At 38.7% G+C, this 27,818-nt stretch overlaps 2 protein-coding genes across 3 annotated transcripts; one reads left to right on the forward strand and one right to left on the reverse strand.

Annotated features, from left to right (window-relative positions):
* The first annotated feature begins 8,471 nt into the window (after positions 1-8,471).
* Positions 8,472-24,265, forward strand: hap1 (huntingtin associated protein 1). Its single transcript, XM_072661230.1, has 14 exons — positions 8,472-8,891; positions 14,241-14,317; positions 14,417-14,533; positions 15,021-15,118; positions 15,221-15,329; positions 15,523-15,601; positions 15,725-15,855; positions 16,513-16,587; positions 16,796-17,007; positions 17,691-17,906; positions 18,556-18,875; positions 18,985-19,179; positions 19,406-19,508; positions 23,226-24,265. The coding sequence occupies exons 1-14, from the start codon at positions 8,759-8,761 to the stop codon at positions 23,620-23,622; spliced, it is 2,262 nt and encodes a 753-aa protein (XP_072517331.1). The 5' UTR covers positions 8,472-8,758; the 3' UTR covers positions 23,623-24,265.
* Positions 24,266-26,529: 2,264 nt separating this feature from the next.
* LOC140538595 (cholecystokinin) lies at positions 26,530-27,379 on the reverse strand. Of its 2 annotated transcripts, XM_072661235.1 has the most exons (3): positions 27,355-27,379; positions 26,954-27,181; positions 26,530-26,600 (listed from the first exon to the last, which is right to left on the reverse strand). In XM_072661235.1, exons 2-3 carry the CDS (start codon positions 27,177-27,179, stop codon positions 26,530-26,532), a joined length of 297 nt encoding a protein of 98 aa, XP_072517336.1. In that variant the 5' UTR covers positions 27,180-27,181; positions 27,355-27,379. The 2 variants fall into 2 exon arrangements, with proteins under 2 accessions (XP_072517336.1, XP_072517335.1); XM_072661234.1 differs by lacking the exon at positions 27,355-27,379 and having other exon boundaries at positions 26,954-27,278.
* Positions 27,380-27,818: the final 439 nt, after the last annotated feature.

The following is a 27,818-nucleotide window of genomic DNA, read 5'->3' on the forward strand; positions in this document are numbered from 1 at the left end:
TTTACATATGGTTTAAGTCACACATAAACAGATACAATCTCCATTTCTGTTTTTATATTGTTTCAGTTATATGTTTATTTACAGTTGTTCTTACATTGTGTCAAAATTCATTGATAAATGTGCCAATAAAAATGCTTCAAAATCTTTTTACATTGACTTCCTGAAAGTTAAGATAGATTTTCCCTTCCCTTTCCTTTCTTCTTTAAAGTTGCCATTTGGAGATTCTAATTCTAAGAATGTATTAATTGTTTTAGATTCATATTTCCAATGCACACAAACATTTTACAAACAGATTTTACAGACGATGATGATTCGGGAAGTAATGGTTTCCGTAATTCAGATCTCTTATATTACCATTTGTTTGGTCTTCTTCATGTCCACAAACAAAATGACCATGTTTGTCCTGTAGAGTGCAGCAAAGGCAGGCATTTATAAAAGGTCTTTGAGTTTAGCTCAAAAGAAAAGGAAAAAAAAATCATGCTTCGCTCTTTAAAGGAGTTGCTGAAAGCTGAATTCTAAAATTATATCTTGCTAGTAATCATCATAGACCACATTACATACATTTTGTACCACAGTTATTTTAATACATACAATTATTGTTGTTTTGTTCTTCAAATTTATGTAATTCCATAATTAATGTTTTTTCAGATAAAATAATTTGTTTCTTTTACAATAAGTTTGATCAAATTCAAATCATAATGCAGGCAATGTTTGTTTTTGAAAACTGCTTGTTAGTGGAAGAGGAGTATCTAAAACATGTATGCAAAAGTTTTGAAAACCCTATTTAAATTGCATATTTTCTTAAACTTAAATATTGCTTTTCTCTAAATTTGATTGTAGTATTTCTGTTTATTTGCTGAAATGAACATGTCTGTATAAAATCTTTTTGCAGTACTGTTAATTATATTGTTCAACATGTGACCTCTATGGCTAGATTTATGTTTATCTGTTAGCTCTCCGGCTTGTCGACAGTTTGGTGTAAACACCTCAAACCGTCCAAAACCTCACAATAGCATCACATGAAAAACATATTTTTATTAGAATTTTGATTAGAATTCAATTAGTTTTCTTAAATGTGTATCTTGGTCAGGAATCATCAGTGAGCTCTAAATATGTCTACATAAAGTACGCTATATATCCTAATGTTTGTGGACACCCCTTCTAATGAATGCATTCAGATTAGTTTATATTGCACCAATTGCTGACACAGATGTACTGAAGAACACACACAGTCTTATTCTATTGGCAATACTTCTTTACAGAAATTAAATAAGCTATGTGGAGCAGATAAACATGGACCTATTGGCACCATGCCAAGTTCGATGTGGAATAGTGAGGTATACAGCCCCTCAGCATTGAGCTGTGAAGCGGTGGAACTGTGTTCTGTGGAACGACGGATGGTGCTCCATCCAATGTGATTGGGGTGAGGTGGGGTGGTGATCATTCAGCATCCTGACCTCGCTATCAGTCTTGTAGTTGATGAATGCAGTCAAATCATCATAGCAAATCTAGTGGAAAACTTTTTTTTTGCACAGTAGCCAACAAAAGCAGGATCAACTCTTTTTTTGAATACCCTTGATTTGGAAGAGACAATGAATAGTATCCCAGTACTTTTGTCCATCATTGTAAGTGTATATTGTAATATTGGGGTGGAGGTACCTAGAATTCTTTACAGCTTGATTTTTATTAATTACCTTGTCCCTGGTTTTGTTTATCAAAAAGGTTTCTTGTGCTAGAGGTTAACAGGTGACTAACACCTCTGTGTTATCCAGGGATATCCAAGGTTGCTCCCTATTGTAGGTAGAGGTCTAGTTCTAATCCTAGTGATGCCACAACTGTAGACTCTATAAACCATGGGCTTATTTAATTTTTCAATGTTTCACAGACCTGTGTTCAGGCGTGGACCTGCCGGAGGTGGAGATAGTGAGTTTGCTGACTGAGAAGTTACCCAGATACACTCTGCGGGCGGACCATGTGTTTGGGTACGAACATGATGACTGGCTGCACACTCCACTACTGCAACCAGAGGCCGCTCTGGGACTTACCTACGAGCAAATCGACGAAACCTTCAAGTACTTCTGTGAGTCCAAACTTCACCTTCAGTTTCTTTTGCTGAGGCACCGCCTGTATGATAAGACTGCTTATGTGTTCAGAACACACCTGTCCAACTGTTCCAATCAACAGACTGAGAAACAGCTGTTTTGTGCTTGTAGTCTGGGTCTGACTGAAAGGACACATGCAATCTCAGTTAGTCTGATATTATCATTGAAAGTGCATGGCTGCATTTAGTCTCAATTCCATGACTTTCACAGAGAGAATCATGAATTGTTGATAATTCACAAATCATAAGATTAATGGTTAATGTTTACTTTAGACATTTTATCTACATATATTTTAGCTTTATTTTAAACCCTAAGGTTTCTCTTTTCATCTTTTAACTGTGTAGACATGGAAGGTATGTACTGTTATGAGTCCAAAGACTTGCATACAGTCGATGACGAAGCTTTAGGACACAAAAGATTATTTTTTCTGCTTCGTCATTCTTATCTCATGCTTCTCATGCTACATCGTTTTGCCTATTTGGGAATGACTATCAATAAAAATAAGCGTTCTTCAAATGGTTCTTTGAGCGATGCCATACGAGAACCACCTTTGGTTCCTTAAAAAAAGAAATAGAATAGAAAGTATAAAAGGCATTTTAAAGGTCTAAAGAACCTTCGCTTGTTGCAAAGATTCTGTATAACTTTAAATGTTTTTTTTTTCACAATTGAAGTCTAAATATACTTCACCTATCATCTATCATCATCTATAATATGTAGGAGCATGTTGTAGTTCTGTTACATACTTGCATGCATAGCCTCCTTTCTCCCTGTTCTTTAATGGTCAGGACCCCAGAGGACCACCACAGAGCAGGTATTAGTACTTTTGTAATTTACTATTTTATTATTTAAGTGATTAATAAGCAACCATACTTTAATAATTAATAAACTGTAGAAACCAGACTTATCTGAACAGTAACTGTAATATGTTATAGGACTCCTCTGGCTTTAATGCCATATTAACATGACAGTTTCCTAAAATAAACTAAATGAACAGATTGCCAAACATTTTTCACTGCTGTCCACTTCTAGTGATTTAAATCCTCAATGGTTATTGTGCTTCAATGACATCACCTCATACATACTGACTCATCAACCCACTCCATTACTTGATAAGTTATATGGTATCTTACGTTGTCTTCCTAATCGTCTTGTTGGCATTTATCCACCAAAAAAAAAGGTCTAGAACCCTTTGAACAGCTGATTAACACGAGTGTGTGATGTTTACACCTGAGCAAATTGTATATCAGGCTTGTTTTTTTTTTTTTTTAGAGTAAGAGACCACTATGTAAAATATGCATTTTCAGTATGAAATTCGCACACTAATGAAAGAAGAATGTATTGATATATAATTTGTTCATGACCTTCTCAATGTTTAATCAAATACATTTGAAATACATTTATAATTTTTCATTTTGTGCAATCACAATTGCTAAGATAAGGATTTCAGAATGAAAAGAGGCTAGCTATATATAAAAGTCCAGCGCAGGTTGTTTACAGCAGGGAACTATCCCTATCCGTATATCCCTATACGTCTCCATCCCTCTAGGAATTGAATTAAGTTGAACTACCCACCCTGTATGACCTTAAACTCTGTGGAAGGATTTGGAGTAGTAGGCTGACCCCTTATGCAATTTCTGTTGAAACCTGCTACACCATTAGCAACTTGGTGGTGGTTATCTTCTTAACACAGGTGGTTATCTTCAGTACTGCTGTTCACCACTAGGGCACTTGGTCTTTTCCACCATCCTTCTTTTAATCTTGATCACTTCCCTTCCACATGGCCACAGAGGCCAAATACCTGTAAGCCGATTAACTGCCTGCTTTTTAAGTATAATTAGCCCCTTCTGCTGCTCCTGGCGGCATCTCTCGGCCAGGCAGCACCTTGCTTGGACCTTGTTTTCAGCTGTGCTGACGTCATTAGGGCCAGGTCAGTGTAGACAGATCAACACCTTGCCTCGTTTCAGTTGGAAACTACTCAACACTTAGGTGGACTAAAGTTGGAGATTGCGCTAGCATTTTGGTGTACAGTCTATAGGCCGGAGGGTTATGGGCTTAGTGGATTTAATGGACACACTTAGAGGCTGTATTTAAGATTTGAGGGGATTTTACGATAAAGAGGTTCACAAATCTTGACTGGAATCTTTTAAAATACAGAAGCCAATTCATTCTGACTTAGGTCATTTAAAGGAATGCACAGTATATCATTGTTTATATCTCAAAGACTGAAATATGTAGAAATGCCAGCAAAGTCATGCAGAGTGGGCTTGGTCATCATAGAGAAACCAAGTGCTCTGATTTTCTTTACGAGGTGGTGATAGAAACTGGGACATGTGTTTTTATTTACTATCTTGAGTGAATCTACTCATATCTTGTGCATGTTTTAATGGTATGTTGATTTTGGGAAAGTAGTGGTAATGTTTTGGGCTATTATTATGACTTACTATGGGCTATTTGGGCTATTATTATGACTTACATGTCCATCACCCCTCATGTGAATATATTTTCAAAATATATATTAGCAAAAATATTTTTGTAAATAAAAAATATATATATCTCTGACATCAGACAACATATTAATAATCATTTCATGTAAGAAGGTTTTATAATGTATTGTTTTGAGGCACTGAACAGTTTGGATGTCTGGTTCCTGTCACCACTGCTGTAAACAATTCTTTGGAAGTTTCTCTTGAACGGAACTCTTCACATCAACCCCTTCTCCCTATTACCTTGTTATTATCTTAACAATTAGCAGAAACATTGTGGAATTGCTATTTAATCGTTAGGGCGCCATCTGCCTTGATATTACAGATGTATGTTTTTTTCTCTCCATATTTTCTGAAATAAAAAGCACAGGCCAATCCTTAAACCACATTGCCACTTCTTGACATAATGTGAATCTGGAAGTTGATCTTTACATTTATTACAAATTGTAATAAAAATGCTCCAAAATGACTAAAAATTAAAGTGGCCATCTTGGAAGTGCAAGATTTTTATGTGACCGTGATGATATGATCATTTTTGTGAAAGGCCTTAGTATTTTTAGTCATATTTAAGTTAAACACAAGGAATTCACATTTAAAACCACACACTTAGAGCTGCTCAATACATTGTTAACATCAGATCGTCCTACACAGTAAACAGCCAACGCAGTAAACGTCCTAAACAGTTGTCCAACAGCAGTTATAGTAATGATCTCTTTCCTTCTGATCCTGCTGGCCTTATTAACTGGACTGTTGTTTGTCAGTGTATCAGATATTATTGCTTTAGCTCTGACTAATACTGGACAAGCTGTTCCCACAGTGATCTTCTTACCCTGCAGCCAACACACAGCTGCTCGGCCTTGTTAAGGCTGACCACCCAAGTACACCTGAACTTGTGTGCATGTCTGCCTTTAGTGCATAAGTTTGATTTCGTGCTCTTCATGTCCCTTGTAATCTCTGTCTTTCATTTGCACATCCATTAAGGTGAACGTTTTACCTGCATGTGGACTATGTCAACTAGCAAACTAGAGTTTATATCATATCATATGCATTGTATGTAAACACACAAGCAGCACCTCATATGGCATTAGTAAGAGTAATAGATGAAGCCTGGCTGATGTTTTTTGATCTTTGAAATTCTCGCAAAGTGACTGGGCTGTGGCGTTAAAGGGTGTGCTGGGGTAAACATTAAACATTAACCATTAGCCTTTATTCGTGAAGACACACCTGGCTTTCTAATCGCCTGTAACAACTGTACAGATAAGATGTTTTTCATCTTAAACACTCCTTAATCACTGTTAAATTCACATTAAACCAATGGAAGATTTGCTTACATCAGAATTGTTCATCTGATAAGTTTAATGTCTCAAAGCTTTTTTTAGATTTCCTTTTTACAGTTATCAAACTTACATATAAACACTCAGCAACCAAGTGTAGGTTCACTGGTTGTTTTGGATAGTTAATATAAAGACCATTTTTGTGTTGTAGACATCACAACCCCATACACCATAAAGAAATCAGTGATTAGATAGTATGATCACAGTATATTAGATAATTAGAGATGAGATCGGTCAGAGTGATCAGTCTCATATAGTTGATTCTGTGACAGTCACATTTACACTTTATCATTTTTTCACGGAAATGAACATTTGCTCTAATAACTGCTTTGGAGGCTTCATTTTCTGCAATTTTCATTATGCCGATTTTTCATTTTTTCCCCGTGCTGTATGTGCACAGAGAACTGTGGTTGAACGAGGGCCAAGAAGGATACAGTAGTTGTCTTTCAAAAGACCCTGAATGTAGGGGTACTTTGAAATAGCCTTCTGTGACGTAGCGGCCAAGAAACGCAACCTACCTCAGCTGCAGCCTAGGCTTTGGAATGTAGCTATTGTTTACAACCGGAAGCTGTTTAACACTACTATTTATGCTCCTTCATCAATGTTCGTTACACAATTTAGATTAAATTACAGCTTCAGATGTCCGTGCTTAATCTACAATAGCTAAACATGTTCAAACATGCTGTTAAATAAATGTAATATAGAGAGAATAGTATTAGTGACAATTTGACTTAAAATGATTCTGTATGCTATCAATAATATTTTTTAGAAAATTGAGAGAAAATTGGAATTGGCCAGTCACATGTAAAAAATATCTAAGTTAAGAAGAATCAGATAAGAAAATTTCAGTCAATGCATCTCTAATTGTTTGTAGGTGGATTTGCCCATATATAGTTTATAACATACTCTATGTAGGATCTAATGTTGAATAATTTACCATTGTAGAACAGCTTTAGGTTTTTAGAAAACACTTCTTTCATTCTTACTGATTCTAGACAGAGAGTTTGTGATTTGTGGTCACCTGATGAGATCAGACTTGTGTATATATGTTCCTATAAAACTGTTCTACCAGTTCTTTGACCTGAATCCCCTGAAATGAGTAAAGAAGATACAAAATGATATATGCAGGTAGATTCAGGTTGCTTGGTTGGAGTTTTTAATTGAGCTGGGAAAATATTAATATCTTACCTAATAACTCATTAATGACTTTACTCTTTTTATTTCTAATCCATGTTCGGACCATCTGAATAAAATATAATAACCATAAATGTGAATAAAACTTCAGTTTCTCCCCCGCCTGGTCAGATTTTTAGGAGACTTCGATGTGTACCTGGCCCGGAATTGACTGTCTGGATCTAAAAAATAGATGTGGTTAGAAGTTAATATTTGATGTAGAAAACATTTCCAAAATGGAGTAACAGTAGACTGTCCCAGATCTTCAGGGTGTCCGAGACTGTCTGAAGGGAAAGGGAAGAGTTGATGCTGATAAAAGAGGTTGATAACTACTGCACTAGAAAGTATAAACGTCCCGTATAAATGTAGGCATGTCCCTGGGTTCAGATGTACAATTCTGATCTGAGGTATCTGATGAAAACATACTGTATATTCCTACAGATGAGACGAATGTGATTCTCAGTGTTTTTAACTACAAATGTTAATTACACACTATGCTGGAGTTTTTGTTAAAAATGAAAAGTGCTAGTAATATATTTGAGTTAGTAGGGGTAAATAGGCTGAAGCTTGGTGTCCTAAAGCTAAAGCTTGCAAGTCATCTGTCAAAGACCTAAATTATTCATTCAAAAGTCAGAGCTGTCGGGACAGATTTGGAAGGGGGTTTTTGGAACTTTGCCATACTTCTTTACAGATTGACATCACAATCTAAGACATCATCAAAAAATGGATGCACAGCTCGCAGAGTTTTGAACAAATGACTGCATGATGATTTAATAACATTTAATGACATCATCACCTCAATCAGTCTCCAATATTAGAGAGAATGAATCAGATTCAGTATTTTACACAAATCTATTTGGTATACTATAACAAATATAGCCTTTTTATTTATGTTTTGACATGTAATGTTGATAATTACATATAAAATAGTAGTAAATTGTAAAAACCTAACCTTCCTTTGTTTACTGTTTTATTTTACTGTAAGACATGATACTCTGCACTGTCCTGTAAACACGCTCATAAGCACACCATGTGTGCAGTAGGGGGGAGTGTCTGTCACGTTCTTCGCAGCACCATTGCGTCCTCAGATGGACAACAAATGCAGTGGACTGGAGCATACCACTAGCCTCGGGAGCTCAGGGGTGTTTCTTCTCTCACATCACTCTACCAACTCTAACGGCATCATTTTACAGAGAAAACACACACCTCTCAATTGCCTCAATTGCGTTAATAAAACTCACTGACACCAACCACAATTTTCCTTTACTGTAGTAAGCCTCCCTGGCTCCACCTTTACCCTCCCTCACCCCTTCTTGTTATTATATATGGTCTTGTCTCCACCCATGGCTCAGAGCAGCCAGGTGAGTGTCAGCAGGCAAACTGCAGCTGAAGCACTGAGAGGATTTATCATTAACGACTTGACACACGCAGCGTTTAAGTGTGTGTGTGTGTCAGTGTGTGCAGACCGAGTAAGACTGTATGAGCTTTCAGGAGTAGGAGTGTATCAGTCAATGCAGACAGACTGAGCCAAATCCTTATTTCACGTTTCTAGCGTTAACTAAGCAAGCCTTGGCTGTAGGGAACGGAGAAGAGGAAGGTTGCGGAGAACAGGACGAGGAATCATTGGAGAGATATAGAGGAACAGTGTTTAATTGAGGAGGTCAACATGGAGGTATGGAGCAGCTCGGGCATGGAGGAGAGCGAGAGAGAGAGCAGTGGCAGCCAGGGCGAGGAAGACGAGGAGCCTGAGGAGGAAGAGGAGGAAAGCACAGAGGGATTGTGCAGAGAACTGGTGCAAGGTAATGGCACCAGACTATTTGGGGGGGTGCTGACAGGCGCAGGACTGGATGGCTTTTACTTTCCTGTTAGAAAATCAACAAAAAATGTCATTTGCCAGGGGTGCCCAAACTTTTGCATATGATTTCATATCCAAACACGTCACAGTACAGGATTGTTTTACTTTACTCTCTAATAGACAATGCGACCCGCTACATTAGCCAGTTTCCATCCTGAGGTTTCTGTGCATGCACTGAGACCTTTTGTGAATTGTTTGAAGGCTGTAAGATCTTTAGAAGGTTGGTGTTGTGCATGACACCATTAAGATTACTAATCACATTGTACTCAGAGATATGTGGTCAGCGTCAAATAAAAGCGATGCCAGTTTCTTAATGTTTTGAACGAATGTAGTTTGTTTAACCTTGAGTCATTGTGCAGACTGTAAACTTAGAAAGTGTGGTTTTTGAATTATAGATTAGCAGCTAGACTGGCAGTCAGACTTGCATAAGCAAGGACAGAGACTGGAGGTTGGCTGCTTATTGAAGTTCTGTTATATTTCTTGGCAGGTTTGAGTGTTGTTGTAGTTGTGGGTCACAGCAGATGTAGTTTAATGGGTACTACACATTAAGAACATGATTTTACACCAAACCTGTATCTTGTGGTTGGCAGCCAGTGGTACACACTTAGAAACAGAAGGATTATCCTATAAAAATAATATTTTCAACACCTCAACATGAAGACCTTTTTTAAAGCTTAAAGGAACTCAACATGATAGAAATGTGGAAATCATAGCTCCAGTCAGCTCCCAGTGTGTTGATCATTGACTTTAATCCGTGCACTGTAAACACTGGCCTTTTTTTAAATTCACCTGTTCAGGTGTGAGTGGACAGCTCTGGTAGTCAGTTGGCTGTTATTTCAGGATCTGAGTGACGCAGTTAAACTAAACCTGACGTAGCTAAATTCAACTAGGGCAGTAAGTGCATTCTGAATCCAGAGGGGTCACAGAGTCATTTTATCTAGGGCTGTGCTTAATTGAACATGGAAAACTGGCTTTGTGACAGTTAAGATGATCTGAACAGGGCCAGGTCATGTTGTAGAAAAGCTGAATGACGGTGTAGATGCTACAGTGCTGCTAATTCATGCAGATACTGGTGGCTAATGGGATTGTGAAGGTACTATTAACAAACCATGCTGTTACCATGGAGTTTTTTGTAAGCCCATCCTGGGTTTTTGAGTAACAATCTTGTTATCTTGTGTAGCCCAGGCTGTTACCGTAAGCATTTGTAAGGACTGGATGGCTTTTATATGCATTTTTCATAACAACACCATCAGCAAGAACTAGTTCATGGTCTTCACAAAACAAAAGCGTTAAATCAAAATAAACAAGGGCAAAATTACACCTGTAATAATAAGATCAGTTGTTATACCTTCAGAGTGTGTGGTTCAGCTTTTTACCCATATAATACCATAGTTTAAGTGACTTTTTCTATAAATTAAATGTTTTGTGGTGGAAAAATATGTATAAAACATATCAAAACTTTTGAACTTTTTTCCAATATGTTAAATTATGCAAATAAACAGTAGTTGTACATGTACAGAACAGTACAGAACAGTAGAGGATGTGAACTTACTTTCCTGTTAGAAAATCAACAAAAAATGTCATTTGCCAGGGGTGCCCAAACTTTTGCATATGATTTCATATCCAACAATCTTGTTATCTTGTGTAGCCCAGGCTGTTACCGTAAGCATTTGTAAATCCCCAATGCTGTTACTGTAGCGTTTCAAGTTGTAGTTATCTCCTCTCATATAGCTCATACTGCTAGTTCAGAGTTGTTCAAATCGTGGCCTTGTGTTCACATATAGTCAAGACAACCCTATTCACCGTTTGTGCTAGACACAGATGTAATGTGGCCTCTGCCTTTTATCCATCTGTGCAGTGTGCAACACGCATGCATACACACTAGTGAGCAAACACACACAGTGACAGTAAGCACACATGCCCGGAGTTGGAAAGCAGAGAGGGTGAGAGTGGCAGCCTGCCGAACCCGGGTATCGACCCACAACCCTGTCATCAATAGCCCTGTGCTCTAACCGCTGAGCCACCACTGTTAGCAAGCTTAGATCTTGTAAATTTGTAGTCCTGCCTTATACCCCAAGCTGTTGCCAAGTTTTTTTAGGTGTAGCCATGTTTTTATGTAGCCCATGCTGTTAGCGTAGTTTTTCAAGTTGTAGTCTTTTCTTAGTCAGTGGGCCCATGCTTATAGCCCACTCTTATAGCCCACTCGGTTTGCATATATCCAGTGAAGGGGAAGAAGGCTTCAAGTTGCAATTTTGACTGCATATAGCCAATGATGTTAGCAAAGAGCTTTTCAAATTGTAGCCTTGTCTTGTCATATAGCTGATGCTATAGTCATAGTGTTTGAGTAATAGTCTTGTTTTAATGTATTCTGTGTTAGTTTTTAAGTTGCAAGCCTGTTTTCTTATATAGCCAATGCTGTTGTCATAGTTTTGGAGTCTTTTTATTTACCCGTGTTGCTACCATAGAGGTTTTCAGGTTAAGGTTGTGTCTTCTCTTCTTATAGCCTGTGCTGTTGCCCTGTTTTTTTGAGACATGTTGTTTTTGTATATCCTATGTTGTTACCATAGAATGTGTATAATAGTTTTGGTTATAGCATTGTCTTTACCATAAAGCTATAGTCTTATTTTCTTATTTAGATATCTGTGGTAATATCTTTGTAATCTTACGGAAACGATTCTTTGAAAACCTGCATTAAGCAACTATTTAAGATTCATTTTTGGTTTTGCAGAATTTGTGAGACATTCATGCAAAAAGCAACTTAAGGTTTTAAGAGTTCCTACTTCAAATTGCATACAGCTCTTCCAGCCTCACGTGATGGACAGTCTGCTTTAATCTGTTTTTTTCTTTGTTCTCATTGTCCAGGCCTTTTAATAGTAAATCCTGTATAGTGGGTTACATTTTATTAAGCCTCCAAGCACTCATTAAATTTAAGCTTGTTCATTTGTCCTGTCGAGACATAATCCCCATAAATGGAATAGGGAAGCAGGTAGTAATTGCTCTGTAATTTTGGGTCACGCTCGAAACGAAGGAAACGATGTCTAGCTTACGTTTGTTTTCGTATTCTTTAACTTCTATACCCATATGTGAATCTGATCCGTATTCGTTCAATGACTGGATTTTATTCATTGAGATTTTCTTGGACATGTAAACCTGAGCTGCTATGGTTTTCGTAACAAGGATCGAATTCCATATACATGTAAATATATTTTTATGTGGCCCTGGCTTTTTTAGTAGGTGCTATATATACATGCTTCCAAGATCTGTTCTCATGGAGGGGGAAATAAACAGTTTTGGCATCTCCACACGTCCTGCTGTTTTTTGGCTAGACTGCAGGGACAGCATGGCCTCGTTTGTGAGCAGACTCAGCTTTTATTGTCCTGTCCTCTCTCCCTCTCTCTTTATTCTGCACCACCTCTGTTGAAGGGTAAATGCTCCGTTAATGTGGACTTTGCAAAGCTGTATTTCACTGATGCTTGACTTGTGGAGCTGTCTGGGTCTAGAAGCCCTGGCGCCTTGGTCCATTTGGTAATTGTCTTGTTTATTGCTGTTGATGATAAGCTGGTCACGAACAAAGTGTAGCATACACACACACATCGTAGACATACACGCCTAGGTGACATACACTTTTATTGCTAGATCTTTTTTTATGCTGTATACTTTTTATTTAGTTTTTTTGGTCATTTTTGAATTTTTGTATTTTTTCTTTTACCTCAAGTGGCATCTGCTGCTTGGTAGGTTACCACTATAAATATGAATTTGTTACATTTATTTCTTGGTTAAATTACAGGTAAAAAATTAGTATCATTTTTGTTTGAGTGTTGTGGTTGATTAATATTGTAGTTTATTTTGGTATTTTTGTGTTTGTTATTATTTATCATAATTTGGCTGTACAGCAAATATTTGCAGTGTTACATTGGCACTATAGGTGCTTATTCACAATTATTATTATTATTATTATTATTATTATTGTTATTATTGTGCACAGTGCCTGGCAATCTAATGTTTAGAGGCATTCCAGAGTTCAGGAGCGTACACAGAAAGTTTGCTAAAAGCCTCTGGCTAGACCGTCTAAAGGTCTTTACACTGTTATATGAAGCCATTTCCACCATTAAGTTATTGCACACTGACACATAACACATTCTCATGCACATTTCAAAGCTAAGTGTCTGCAAAAGTGTTCATAAACCCCATAGATCCAAAAATACAAATCCGTATGACCTGAATTCTCATGTGATAAAATACCAATCTCTGTGGGAGCATTCTTTCTTGGCATGGTGTAAATCAGTGCTGTAAAGTCTAGAACTGCGCTCTAATCCTGTGCTGTATCTTTAGCTTGGTGCTGCAGTTGAGTTGCGCTCTGTTTGTCAACTGCAGGCTTGATCTAGCACACAGATATATTTATCAGGAGGACAGAGAGTGGCAGACTTAATCTGCTAATGAAGATCTTGCTAAGAGGCTCAGCCTTCAGAGTGGTCAGACTGAGCGTCTGGGTGTGTGTCCATCCTGACCAGGATGCAGACAGATCCCAGCAATGGCCTACACTTTGTGTTTATTGTTGAATTATTTATTATTTGACATTATTATTATTATTATTACTATTATTATTATTTACACTATTCTAGACTTTTCTTTATTTAACAAGTTCATGCTATATAGGGCTCTTGTTTAGGTCCTAAATCCTTGCAGATTCTCTGTTTAATTGTGTTCAAGTTGCAAAATAAAGGGGGTCCCACAATGTAAACAAAATGACAAGCCAACTTAAAATGACAAAGTAACTGATTACTGTCACACCACTGTTTATTCCCATCTGTGGTGTTGATGGGATTTTAACTTTGAAATTTAAATGATCTCCACACGGTTGATGAGCAGGCGGTTAGACCCACGATTGTCCCACTGTTTCCCACTTAGTTGTGAAAGTACACCACATAAAAAACCCAGTGCTGAGTAAATGTACCTTTCTGATGCCTCCTTGACACAGATATCTGCATTGTTTTACAGCTCTAGAGTGGCACAACTGTCTAACTGTCTGCTTGGTAAAAGATCATAAGTTCAAATCCCATCAACACCAGAGCCCTCCATGATCGGGAGTCATGGGAATAGGAAGGCTTCCCCCAATTTGATAGGGGGAGTCTTAACCAGGAGATGGGAATAGTAAAAAAATTGAGTGGATGCCTAATTTTCTGTGAGAACCACACTCTCATACACTGCTCAGTGTTTCTGCATTTATCTCCCTTAAAAATTTTTTTTTTAAAAAACTCACACGTTGCCACTCTGTGTCTCTGCAACTCCACAGTGCTGTGCTCTGAGAGAGTAGGTCAGGTCACAAAGACGTACCACGACATCGAGGCAGTCACACATCTTCTGGAGGAGGTAAGAAACAGTGTCTTTCAGAAGAGATATAATATTGATCTAAAGATCTAAAACCTAAACATCCATCAACCTAAATGTCCAAATGTCTTCTCCGTGCAGAAAGAGAGGGATCTGGAGCTGGCAGCGAGAATCGGGCAGTCACTGCTCAAACAGAACAAAGTCTTGACAGAACGCAACGAGTTGCTGGACGAACAGCTGGAGATTGCGAAGGAGGAGGTGAGGATGTCACATGGATTTCATATGGAGACATGCATTTCATCTCAGGTGGCTCAAAAAAAGCAAACCAAAGAGCTAGTATGGATGCACCTGCACAAGCATGCCATCTTTTTACAACTACAAGTTGTATTGATAAGAATACCAAGTGGCTCAGTGGTCTAATGCACTGTGAGTTTGAGTGCCAAGCCATGCCGCTTTGCCATCACTCCTTTAGCAGGTGCTGTGGAGCTAGGGACCCGGCGCTTTCCTATGAGCGTGTCTGCTACCAAGCACTTGCCCCCCCCCATCACTTAATGCAGTGCTAGCCAGTACTGGTATTACTGATGTAACAGGCCATAGTAACTGTCCAATACTACTCCAATTTTGTTAAGCTGAACGGTGGCCAGCACTTGGTGGCATTGTGTATTGGGGGGAGCTGTAGGTTGATAGTAATACACCCTAACAGGTATATAAAGAAGATATTGAATGTCAGGCCTTTGTGTTGTAGATTGCTCAGCTGCGTCATGAGCTCTCCATGCGAGATGAACTTTTGAATCTGTATGCCAGCACTGAGGAAATCGAATCTGCTGCAGAATCACGCTCACCGTGAGTACTGCGCACACATACACAGACACAGACACATGCACATACATGTATGGATGTGCAGAAAGACAATTTAGACAATGGTGGTTGTTGTTGCTCTTTTAGGATCAGACGCAATGAGTCAACCTCTTGTCTCAGTAACTACATCCACTACGACTTCCTACAACAGAAGCTGAAGGGTCTGGAAGAGGAAAACCTCAAACTACGCACAGAGGTCAGTCTGCACTCAAGCACTCCAGCAGAGTGTAGGGATTGCTCATAAAATCGAATTTAGCTCTGATGTGAGGTATGTTGAGTATACCTGGTGTGTTGTATCTGCCTCGACCCACCTGTTGACAGTCTTGTGGACGTGAGAACAGTAATGTGAGAGCTTTGAGTTATATTTTTTTATTGCTCCACACTTGTAGGCCCATGAGCTAACATCAGAGACCAACAGCTATGAGGAACAGGAGCAGCAGTTGATGATGGTGTGTGTTGAAGAGCTCTGTAAGTGAACCATAATTTTACATACTCCCCAAGGCCCTGCGTGCAGTATCATGTTAAGTGTCGATAGCAAGTGTAATGCAGACACCTTTAACACCGCAACTCTCTCTTTCATTTTCTCTCAAGCTTCGGTGAATAAGCAAGTGGTGGATCTATCAGAGGAACTTGCCCGTAAGGTAGAGGACTCTTTACGGCAGCAGGAGGAGATCAGCTCTCTGCTTGGGCAGGTTGTGGATCTGCAGCAGCGGTGTAAAGGGGTGAGTGAGATATGTAGGCATGTTTATAGTTATAGTACGTAGTCAGAAGAAGCTCTTAAATTGTAAATAAGGAGTTTTTTTTTTAAAGTACAGATTTAATGATGTAATAACTTAAATGGTTCAGTACAGTTCTTCCAGAATAATAATAATTAATTATACCAACATAGTAAAATTACTGAAGTGTATTCTAGCTCTGGGAAAAGCAAACAGAAAAAAGTTATGTTGGGAACATGTACACTATACGTCCAAATGTTTGTGGACACCTTTTCTAATGAATAAATTCAGCTACTTTAAGTTTCTCCTATTGCTGACACAGGCTTATCTAGTCCCTGTAGAGAAGTATTGTCAATAAAATAGGACTCCCTGGAGCAGATAAACATGAACCTGTGACATGGGCTAGAGGGCTATAAAGCACCACGGCATTGAGCTGTGGAGCAGTGGAACTGTGATCCATCCGTGATCCATCCAATACTTTTTGGATGAGTTGAGCCGTTGTGGATGAAGTGGGATGGTGATCATCCAACATCTTGAGATAATTAATGATTAAAAAAACAATGAATGAGCAGGTGTCCCAATACTTTTGTCCATATAGTGTCTTTATTTATCAGTTATGTATTGTTATTAAGCATTTGGTCGGTCATCCTGTTTTTCCCACAGCTGATGAAAGAAAATGAAGAACTGACTCAGCACCTGAATGCTACACGAGAAAGCCAATCACAGCTCAAAACAGAGGTTTGACCTTCTCTCCTCACTTATCACTGTTTTTTACAGTTCAGCAGAATTTCAACATTTCTGTTTTCACCTGAGGTTGTAAACATTACTGTTGCTAATCAATCACTAAAACTGGTATCACAGCAGCAGTTACAGGAATTTATGGCTAATTTGCAGGCCCTACCTATGTCCTCGCTTGACTCTGCTCCTTGTCTCCCCCTACCTGCAGCTCAAGGACCTACAGGAGAGGTACTCGGAATGTGAAGACATGCTGCAGGAGGCCAGAGAGGACATAAAGAACCTGCGCAATAAGAGCCTGCCCAACAGTACAGTGCAGCGCTACAGCTCACTAGCTGCTGTGTTCCCCATGGACTCACTCGCTGCAGAGATAGAGGGAACTTTCCGCAAAGGCCTGGACAGCCCTGCTCCGTCTGAGTACAAGTCAGTCATGCAGATGTTTAGCTTGGTCAGCTTGTTTATCAAATTGCACAGCAGCAAGTAAGGAAGCAAGTCTCAGCAAAACGTAGCTACTGGAACTAATGTTAATATTGTAAATGTTGTAAGTTACTTCAAAATATCCATTGGTTTAGAGTAATGTACTCTTACTCTAATGTATTATAAAGATTATATAATAGCAGTCACAGACTTCGTTGCTAACATTTCTATACATACACTAATATTTAATTATTATCAAGTCTTCACCCACTGAATGTGAGAATCAGAGGCCAGATTCACAAAAGCTTTCCTCAGAACAAAACATTTAAGCAATCTTAAGTAAATATTTTCTTTAAAAAATTTCATTCTTTTCTTACAGTTATCTTCACACATTATTTGTGGCTATTTAGTTAAATATGTAAAAAAAATCTGTGCGGTAAAACAAAAATCTGTGCAGTGGAAAATGGGATAACTGTGGCATTACATCTGAATTATTACACCTATTTTCCTAATGTAGACACTAAGCGATGTTATGAAATTGTTTTATTATATTTTTGCTTTACAAGTTAGTCTTGCCTTCTGAACATCTGCCCTGTAGTGTAGCTTTTCTTCTGTAATCAGCAATAGATTTATGATGGACTAATGAATGTAATTAGTACCTCATTTGACTTGTGGCCTTGTGTCAGTAGGACCCACCCTCGGCGTGTGTTCGAGACGGTGAAGGTGGCCAATCAGGTTGCTCGGCTGCGCTCTCTGTGCCAGTCCCCCCAGGTCCCGGGTTCTAACTCCGCCTCCTCTCGGTCCAGTCGAACCAGCACACCACGCACCAGCTACTACGGCTCTGACTCAGTCAGCCTTAACCTTGAGGACAAACACACCCCTGCAACACCCTCACAGGAGCAGAGGTGAGGCCTCTAAGGCCTGTAATTTTAGGGAGTATATGCCTTTGTAATGCCAGTGTAAACATGTAAGCTTTTTCCAAACCCAAAGTTAAAGCTTTTAAGCTATTAAATGGCTATGAGTTAAATGAGTATGAGAAAAAAGCAGCATGCTGTTCAGACTGCAAGCAATATTCTGTGCTAAATATAGATATTGAATAGTGTGGGAAAATTATATTGTAAACAGTTTTTGCCCTTGTCAGAAGATACTCCAGTTTGGAACCACCAGAAAATATTAAACATTTTTGTCACTTTGTTATACTCAAAAACACATTATAGATTCAAAGTGATATAGATTCACTTTGAGATTATGATATTTGATCTTCACATTTTAAATTTGATGATGTTTATTTGATTTAATAGTTAATTTTGTTAACTAAAGCTTAATTCTTGATATTAATCAGATTTCTCAGTCAGTGTAGAATCTACACATTTCTACTATATTTCCTTATTGCTATTTACAGTTTTCTAGTGTTATAGGTATTATTGAACCAGTTTAAAGTTTTTTTATACACTTGCTTGCAACCACATGTATATGGAAATCATTGATTCCAAACTAGTATTGGATAATTTTGAATATTGAACAGTGTATATATGTTGTTTTGTGGCTGCGCAGCTGTGTGGAGTCAAAGCGTCTGGGTCAGCCGGGCACCCCAGGTGGTCAGGATCTGGAAGAGGCTCTGCGTTCGCTTTCTGCACGACAGGAGAGCCATTCATCTGAGCGTCCATTCTTCGAGGTGGAACGGGAGAGAAAGCTGAGGGCACTGGGGGGCATTGGGAGTGGCAGCGTAGGCGTATCCAGCGGCTTTCTCACACCCAATGACAGCCTGGTTTCCACAGGAACCAACTACTCAGGCAGCTCCCAGCATTCTTCTGGTTCGTCCAGCTCCCGCTCCTACCTGCCTGAACGCTTGCAGATAGTCAAGCCCCTGGAGGGTGAGGAAATCCATGCACGCACACACATACACACACTCTCACACACATTTAAAGCACCTACAAAAGCATTTCAAGCATTTATGTACAAACATATTTAATTGTACTATAGGCTCCGTTACTCTGCACCACTGGCAGCAGCTGGCAAGGCCCAACCTGGGCGGCATCCTGCACCCCCGGCCAGGCATCCTCACCAAAGACTTCAAGGAGCTGGACGTGGACCTCCAGCATGTTTATAGCCTTAATGATCTTGAGGAGGATGAGCCTGACCTGTCCAAACTCCCCAACCCTGCTCATCACACTATGGGTAAGGACCACAGGCCTTTGTCCATTCTCGTAAATTTTGTATCCAAGATTGGGAAGAAAACAGCCATCATTGTTGATTACACCATGTACACCAGAAGTCAGCTCCCCTTGCCTCACCCCATTTATCATCTGCTAGTTTTGTTTCACCATGTTCCATGTTGTTTTGAAGTATGTAGCTATTGTAAATAGTGTTTTAGTGAGTGTTTGCATGTGTGTGTCTACCTCAGTCAATTCACCTGGCCCCAACCTCCCCCACACTTGTCCTACCCAAACCATCACCAACTGCCTGGTCCTTCATCCCTCTGTCCTGCTGTCCTCCATCTCTCCTAGGTAAGACACCATTGCATCTCACTGTACCATTGCACAGTTGCCCTAGATGCCTTACTCTACTCCATGGGCAGCTACACATCTTGGAGCTCTTAAACTGAATTTTTAAAATGTATTTTGTAACATTACCCTAGTTTGTTACTGAAAAAATAACAATGGGTAAGTTACAGTTTACATACATCTAGGCTAAAAACTTCCAGACCTCATTTTTCATGTCAACAAACATTTATTTTGTCAATAAATGTCAATTAGGACATCTACTTTGTTTACATCAGTGGTCTAACAAAAAAAGGATTGGTGACATGAAATGTGTGGAATGGAAATTAAGTTTCAAGTCTTTTGTCTAGCCAGTGTAAGTAAACTATATGTTTATAGTTTTAAAAGATTGTAATAACAATTCATTAAATTGTAAATAATGTAAATAAATCAATAAATCGTATAATAAATGAATATTTACTAGTATTTTTATAAATAAAAAAAACTATTAGCAATATGTGTTTATTCAGCACAGGCGTCTGTTGTATTAGACCTGGGGATCCAGCGCTTTTCTCTGAGTGTATTGGCTATCTAGCGATGCTGAAAGAAGGAGCGGATGAGTCATGCTAGTCTTCACCCTCCTAGTGGTAGGGGAAATTCACCTGAACAGGGGTTGGGTAATTGGCCTTCCAAAATGGGTAGAAAACAGGGTAAAAGTATAAATAAGTAACTGTACATATGATATGATATAAAATGTGCTTGCTCTTTGCTCTTCATGGTGTCAAACATCCTCATATCTTCATAGTTGCACAACTAATAAACGTCAAAATAAATGTAATTTCACTGTTTTCCCCCATCATTCTCATCTTCACTTAACCATCATCTCCACTAATGCTTAAACTGTGATTCCCCCCAAAGGAATTATTTCCAGAAACGTTAAGGCATAATGAGAAATGCTGTTGTTCTATCATCAGCATATTGGAAAATAGGTAATCCTTTAGTAGAATCCATATGCCTTTTGGCTGTACTTAGTATATCAGTATATAGTGTTGGGATTTAGTAAAAGTCTCTCCTCAATTCTTCTCTGTCTTTTTTTCCTTTTAAACATCCAATCTGGATGTATCTCTCAATGACAGGAAGCGCTGGTCAAGGCTCTTCCAGCAGCTGTAATTTGACCTACCTCCAGAAAGTAAGAACCAGCAGTCATGGCTGGAAAGGCATTGGACATGCACTGAAGTTACCCTCCTAACATGGGCCATTCCCAAGCTTTCAGCAAACTAACTAATCAGCATGAAACTTCTATATTATAGCACTAATACTCTTCTCTCTCTTTTCACTCAGTACTGTCACAGTCACATTAAGCATTTGCAGTTTGCGTTGTCTTGTGAAATAGATGTAACTGGGGCTGGACTGGATGCATGGTCACCAAAAGGCCCTCCTCCATTTTTGTGCTGCTAGCACGCTAACATCAGCTAACCTGCAAACTATAAACAGTAAAAACACAAACGTAAATAATTATATATGCGGGAGCGCAGAGCTGAACACCCAGTCACAGCAAAAATGTTTGAATTGCTGCGGTTGGATCTCTGTATGAAGCTGTGCTTAGCTTGGAGCTAACTTGGCAGTTAGCATGCTAGCCAGCTCAGTTACCACAAGCAATAAAAAAGCAAAAGGGGGCATAATTATTTTAGATAGTAACATACTCATTACATTTTGTTGCGGTACATTTAAGTTCTAGTATAAAACATATATATCACTGCTGTGGTGGGAGCAGTGAGTGATTGGTGTGGTTGGTGTGGCGCAGCAGATAAAACCACTAGCTGCCAGTGAGCTATTACACCATGTGGGAGACCAGGGTTCGATTCCCAGTCTGGGTGACCGTATGCTGCGCTACACCAATTAGAGTCCCTGGGCAAGACTCTTAACACTACATTGGCCCAACTCTGTAATACGAGTGACCTTGTAAGTCAAGATAAGAGCGTCAGCTAAATGTAATTTAAATGACTGCTCAGCCATGGAGCGAACTTGGTACTACACTGGGGCGAACACTGGGCTAACTTGCCCACAATAAACAGTAAAATCACAGACAGATGATAAAGCAGTCTTCTGATTGACTCGGTATTCAGTCTTTCTCAGTTCCAGTGGGTAGGACATGGTCGTGCTTAGACATGGCTTAGATTAGCATTTATTTGGCCCTTCAGAGGTCAGCAATGTCAGAGCAGCAATGCAAATTTGCGTGTCAGAATTTACAAAAAAGGAACTTGCTTCAGACGTTAATGGTGGTGAATCCCTCTGAAAGGAAATCAGTTTTACTCATGGAAATACGCAGACAGAAGCCTAATGTGACTGTGGCTTAACGCTTCTTGGTGCTGAATAATTATTTTTTCTAAATCCTTCTAAACTAATCTTTTGCAGTAATAGTTTATCTACATAGGAGAATACGTCATAACACACGAATAAGCAAATGGTATTTAGAACGCAATGCTTGAATATTCATGAATGGCTTATGCCAGAGATTGCAAAATGATATATAAAAAAAATATTTTGAGGCATTATTTTATACATATTAACATTGTATTGATGTAAAGGTCCTAAAAAGAGGAATTGACATTGTGTTTATAACACTGGATTATAAGATATTACTTGCTTCATTACAGTGTTACATAAACGGAATAAAGTCTGTCATTTTGGATAAAGGCCCTATAATACAATGTAAATAACTTCTTCTTACACTATATGTCCAAATGTTTGTGGACACAATTTCCAATGAATGCATTCAGCTACTTTAGGTTGCACCCATTGCTGTCACAGACGTTCAAATGTGCACATGCAGCTTCTCTAGTCCCTGTAGAGAAGTATTGCCAATAGAATAGGACTCTCTGGAGCAGATAAACATGAACCTATTGGCACCATGCTGCCTAATGCCAGGCGTGGTATAAAGGGGTATAAAGGCCCCAGCATTGAGCTGTGGAGCAGCAGAACTGAAAATTCTCTGAAATGATGGTGCTCTATCCAATTCTGTTGCTGAATACAATTAAATCCTGCTAAAAGTAGAAGATCCTTGAGGAACTTAAGGAGGTTCCTTAGTTTTCTTGAAGGTTCCTCAAAGCACCTAGATAGGTTCCTTCACAGTTTCAAATTGGAGAAATTCCAAACGTTCCTCAAGGATCTCATACTTTTAACAGTGTCGAGACAGTTACTCCAACAAAAGCAGGATAAAATTTTATTGTAACATCCTTTCAGTATTTTTATTTCAGAAGAAACAATGAGCAAGTGTCTTAATACTTTTGTCCATGCAGCGTTTTGTAGAGTTGTGTGCCAGTCACTGGAATAAGCTGCTCTTAAAAATTCAAGTATTGCTTTAGAAACATTATTTTTTTTATTATTATTTAATGCATGAATGTATTTATTGGTATCACCTACCTCCTAACATTTATTGTTACTGTTTTAATAAAACAGCAGCTTCACTTTTCACTGTGTGAACATTTCACATTCACAGAAGTAACAGGAGTGATGTGCTTCTTCTTCATTGGTTTGAACTATTAACATGTATATATATATATATATATATATATATATATATATATATATATATATATATATATATATATATATATATATATTTCCACTTTAGGCAGCATTTAGGCTTGTGATACTAACCACCATGCTGTCCAGTGTTTGTCTCGAATATCTTCTCGCAGTGTTTCTCATAGGCATTTCTTTGTTGTTTGTTGTTGTCCATAGCCTTCACACTCACAGCCTGCCCACTGGTGGGAGCTGTAAGCATGTAAAGACCTCATCGGATCTCCAGCAGTGCTCGACGTATCCTGACTTGTTCCATAGAACCGTCATGTCTACGACACCTTCCCTAGGTCTCCTCCGGCTGCTTAAAGAGCGAGGCATCTCTGCTTTAACTCGACCCAGCTTGCTCTCCATCTTTGCAGGACCTCCCACCAGCACAGCTTTAAAGGATAAGGGAAACAACGGGGGACACGCTGGAAAGGAATGCAAGAACATTTTCAGTTTCAATTTGGTTGAGAAGCTTCAGAGCCTTGGTCTTCAGAAAGTGGTGGCCAGAGGATTCATAGACTCAGGAAAGGAGGGAAGCCAGTCAAGTGAACCAACCCCAACAAAACACTGAGTTGATGTACCGTCTTCCATCTCCTGGCCAGCAGATCCAGATCCAGTCACTTATTCAGCCTTGTGTTCATACTAGGACACATTGAAAAGCCATAGACATGTGGGGTTAGCACTGTAGTAGTTAACCTCCTCATTTTGAATGAATTGATGAATGAATGGGAGATGAATGGGACTTTTTGTCTTTTTCAAGGATGTCCTGCCGAAAACATGCAGGACTGATGAGAACCTTCGGACTGATTTGGATCTGGAGATCCGACTTTTACATTGCTGTTCTAGTTTGTGTGTTTGTTGAACACTCATCAAAAGGGAATAACTGTTCTTTCATGATTATTATTTAAGAACTCGCCCTAAGGTTTGTGTCCTGGTTTGATTGTTGTGTACTGGTCACCACCCTCATGTCACCACGTGTCTTGGCGTATAGGAGCACTAAATGTTATTTATTAGTGTTTGCACAGAGAAATTCACAAAATTTTCTCAATGTACAGAGCTATCTTTAAGGCCAGTGGTATTTATAAGGCATATTATAAGGCTACACATTAGCTCTTTTTGACGACAATCTGTGCGTGTGTTCTTGCTCTTAGAATTGCTGGATCTTCTGAGCATATTGTTCAGCATGTCTAGTCAGACATTTCACACTGTATATATTTCACACTGTATATATATATATATATATATATATATATATATATATATATATATATATATATATATATATATATATATATATATACTGGCTTTTAGAACTCATTAAAACATTTCCGGAATGATGCTTGTACGTGGACTGGAAAGGTGCTTCAGGGCATACTTGAAGCCATTGTTAAGAACTGACCAGAAACTTGTGATTGTATTATTTTCAGATTGTTAAACCTGCTGTATGATGGCATGCTAGTGTACACACATACAACGAGATTTCTCACTGCTGTTAACACCATGTCCAAAAATTTGCACATGAGGGTTGGAGCATTTTAAATACCTCATCCAGTCACTTGCTCCACTGGAACGATTTCACCAGTACTTAATGCTTTAGTACGTCTGCATATACGACACATGCCATTTCAAGGCACACTATCTTCACACTGTTGCCAGTCTGGTTGGTCTGAGTAAATAACATCTGTCAGTAGTTACACTGCTAGTCAGTAGTATACTGCTAGTCAAGGCCAAGGATACGGGAAGTTGGGGGGGGGGAGGTTGCTAAGGGGGACCTGGATATTATTATTGTTTAACTGCAATTGCTAATTAAAAAATATTAATGTTTTAGGGTGGAGAGGGATTTTTTCCCTCTGGTTTTATATTTTATATTCTTTAAACCTGCACTAGCGTTTTACTTACAGTTAGCCGAATCACTTTCCTCACCAAGTTCTTAAGACGTATGTGCAGTTTATATATAAACAAGCTTCGCTCAGCTGAGTTTAATAATACTTTTTTTTACTTCTTTTTTCATGACATCACAACCTACGTCACATGTATACTGCTTAAACTTAGACACCTTCCCACGTCCCTCACTAGGGCTGTCTGTATTAATGCTTTGTAGAAGAAGCGGCTGTCAGTCTTGTTGTGCAAGTAACTGTTTGAGTGCGTTTTATTACAAGGACTATCAAAGAAATGGCCATTTTACACACTTAAACACTCAAATCCCTCATTCTCTGCAACGTGTAATATTGTGTATGTATATACATCATCCAAATGAACTGAGGGAGATTTGATAAAAAAAGACTTATTGGGGAACTCAGTAAGCTTTGGGGGGTACCATAAAAAGGTGGCCTAAATGATGGAGGTTGCAGATTGGTATTTGAGTTTGAATGACAGTTGAGATATTGGAGAGGAGAAGCTCTGAAGGTACTGTGTGACGTTAAAAATGATGAAGAAGATGATGAACTAACTCATTGAGCCCCTGTCTCACGTAAAGAGGAGGAAAGAAAGTAAAGTGAAATACCAAACTCGGCCACACATAATCACTTCGTTATCTGTCCGTAAGCAGTAACTGGTAACGCTGTAAGTTGGACAGCACCGAATAATGATTGTATTTTTTTTTGTCTTAATGTGTGTTCTGTAAAGACGATTTCATTGTTGCTTGTCAAGCATTAAATGAACAAGTTCTCTTATTATAAAATGCGTGCTTCAATGAGTCACATGTACTGTAGCATATGTAAATGTATATTTACATTTTCAATAAACACAAGCATTTGCCATGTAATTGACTTGTAAGGCCTTTTATACAAAGATTTGATGTAAATAAATGATTAATTTTAGATTATTATTATAAAACAAGTCAGTTTATTACTAGGGTTGCACTAATCATGATTCTATTAATGGCTGTTTTCAATTTCTTTACAATAGGCCAATGTCTATTTGTTATTTGTCTATTTTTTTATTTGTTACATTTATTAACGCTGCATCTAGTTTTTTTTAAGCAACACATCATTTATTTTCATTTTTACTCAATTTACCCCAAACTAGGACTTTTTCAGAGATTGCACCTTAAGCTAACATTTCTAACTAGAACTCGTTCACCTGACATTTAAAAAGTTAATAAATCAACATAAACCAACAGCATATTCACTTTTAAAACTCTATGTTGAATTAAACCAAACTGTGTCATGTCTTTTACAAAGATCATGTTTGTATTTAATGTTGATCAAACAATACTGGAAATTATCAATATTTCTCTATTCTTTTTACTATGTAGCGGTAAAAATGTTATAGACCAACAAAATGAAACTTTTTACAGTGCATAACATTATATTTTATTGGCCTAAAATAGGCCTATATTTTGGAAAAAATACACAAACTTGTATTGGCACATTCTGCTCGTTGAAGACATGAACATGGACATAAGTAAAACCAACATCACAAAAGTGTAAAAGACAAGTTTCAGGTGCATTTGAACATTTAAACAAAGGGCTTGACTTCAGTCCGTGCTCCTGCGCCCGAAGTCCACCCAGCCTTGATAGTCTGAAATACACTCCCGTGGAATTATTTCTGTGAAGATATCAAAACCACAACACCATTACTTTCTACCACAACCTGTCCAGCTGTCTGTGTTTGTCTGGTTGCACCATGAACGAATCCCTAATAAATCCCTAATAAAATCCTAATATTATTATTTATTCCCATTGTATCCTACAGTAAGATACATATCACATGTATGCATTATGATTCTGACTTTACTGCACTTCCCTCTAATATAATTTCATAGGGAGGACATAAAAAGCATTGCTCAGTCGTGAATCGGTGATTCGTTTAATTAAACGCTCAATAGGTTTAAACGGGCAGCTCAAAAGAATCGGTTCGGTAAACGGAATCGGTTCTCCCGTCACTAACCCCGCCCTTACCTGATAGAGCCTGTAAGATCTGTCTGGAGATGACTTCGCGCTGATCCTCAGCCAGGCGCTCTGACCTCGCAGCCTGGAGCTCCGGATGGTTAGAGACAGAAGTGCCCAGGCGGAGCCCTCTCCTCTCGGCCTCCTCCACCCCTCTTGATGGGTGGGAGAGCGGCGACCCTACACACACCAGCGCCAGCACCGCCATGAACGTTAGCGTCACGAATGGAGCTGCCATACCTGAGGGGAGAAAGTGATTCTTTAGACAAACGATCATAGCATAAATCCCACCGCGCCGGCTGTTTGTAAAGTCTTGTAGCCATATCCCCCCGAGACAACAGCAGTTCAGAGATGACACGTTAACCCCGTGGCACTGGTGCTAATTACCTGTACATTTAGCACGTTAACGTTACCTGAAAAATGCCAAAGCTGGAGCGCAGCAGTGTTAATGTTGCAGACCTGGTGTAGCTATCTGTTCAGCTTTGGCCAGTTATATAGCCCACTCAGACTGGAGGAAACACTGTAACAGTCGATAAATCTTCACTGTTTGAAAGGAAAAAAGTGTAACGATACCACAATAAACCACCAAAGCTAACGTTGCTAACTATAAATCGGCCAGCTGGCCTTTGGATAGTGCATAAATCAATAAGAAGCCCACAGTCAATCAATGTCCCTTTTTGACACTGACTGCTGAATAAGTCTGTGTGCATCTGTATGCTATTACTTAATAAGTTGTTATTTTGAGAAATCATTTATTTTTTTAGATGCTAAGCTATTATTTTAATATGCTAAATTATTATTTTCAGAAGTCATTATTTTGAGATGCCAGTTCATTATTTTAAGATGCTAAGTTGTTATTTTAGGATTCTAAGTTATT

The sequence above is a fragment of the Salminus brasiliensis genome, chromosome 17, assembly GCF_030463535.1.
Source record: "Salminus brasiliensis chromosome 17, fSalBra1.hap2, whole genome shotgun sequence".
Lineage (NCBI taxonomy): Eukaryota > Metazoa > Chordata > Actinopteri > Characiformes > Bryconidae > Salminus > Salminus brasiliensis.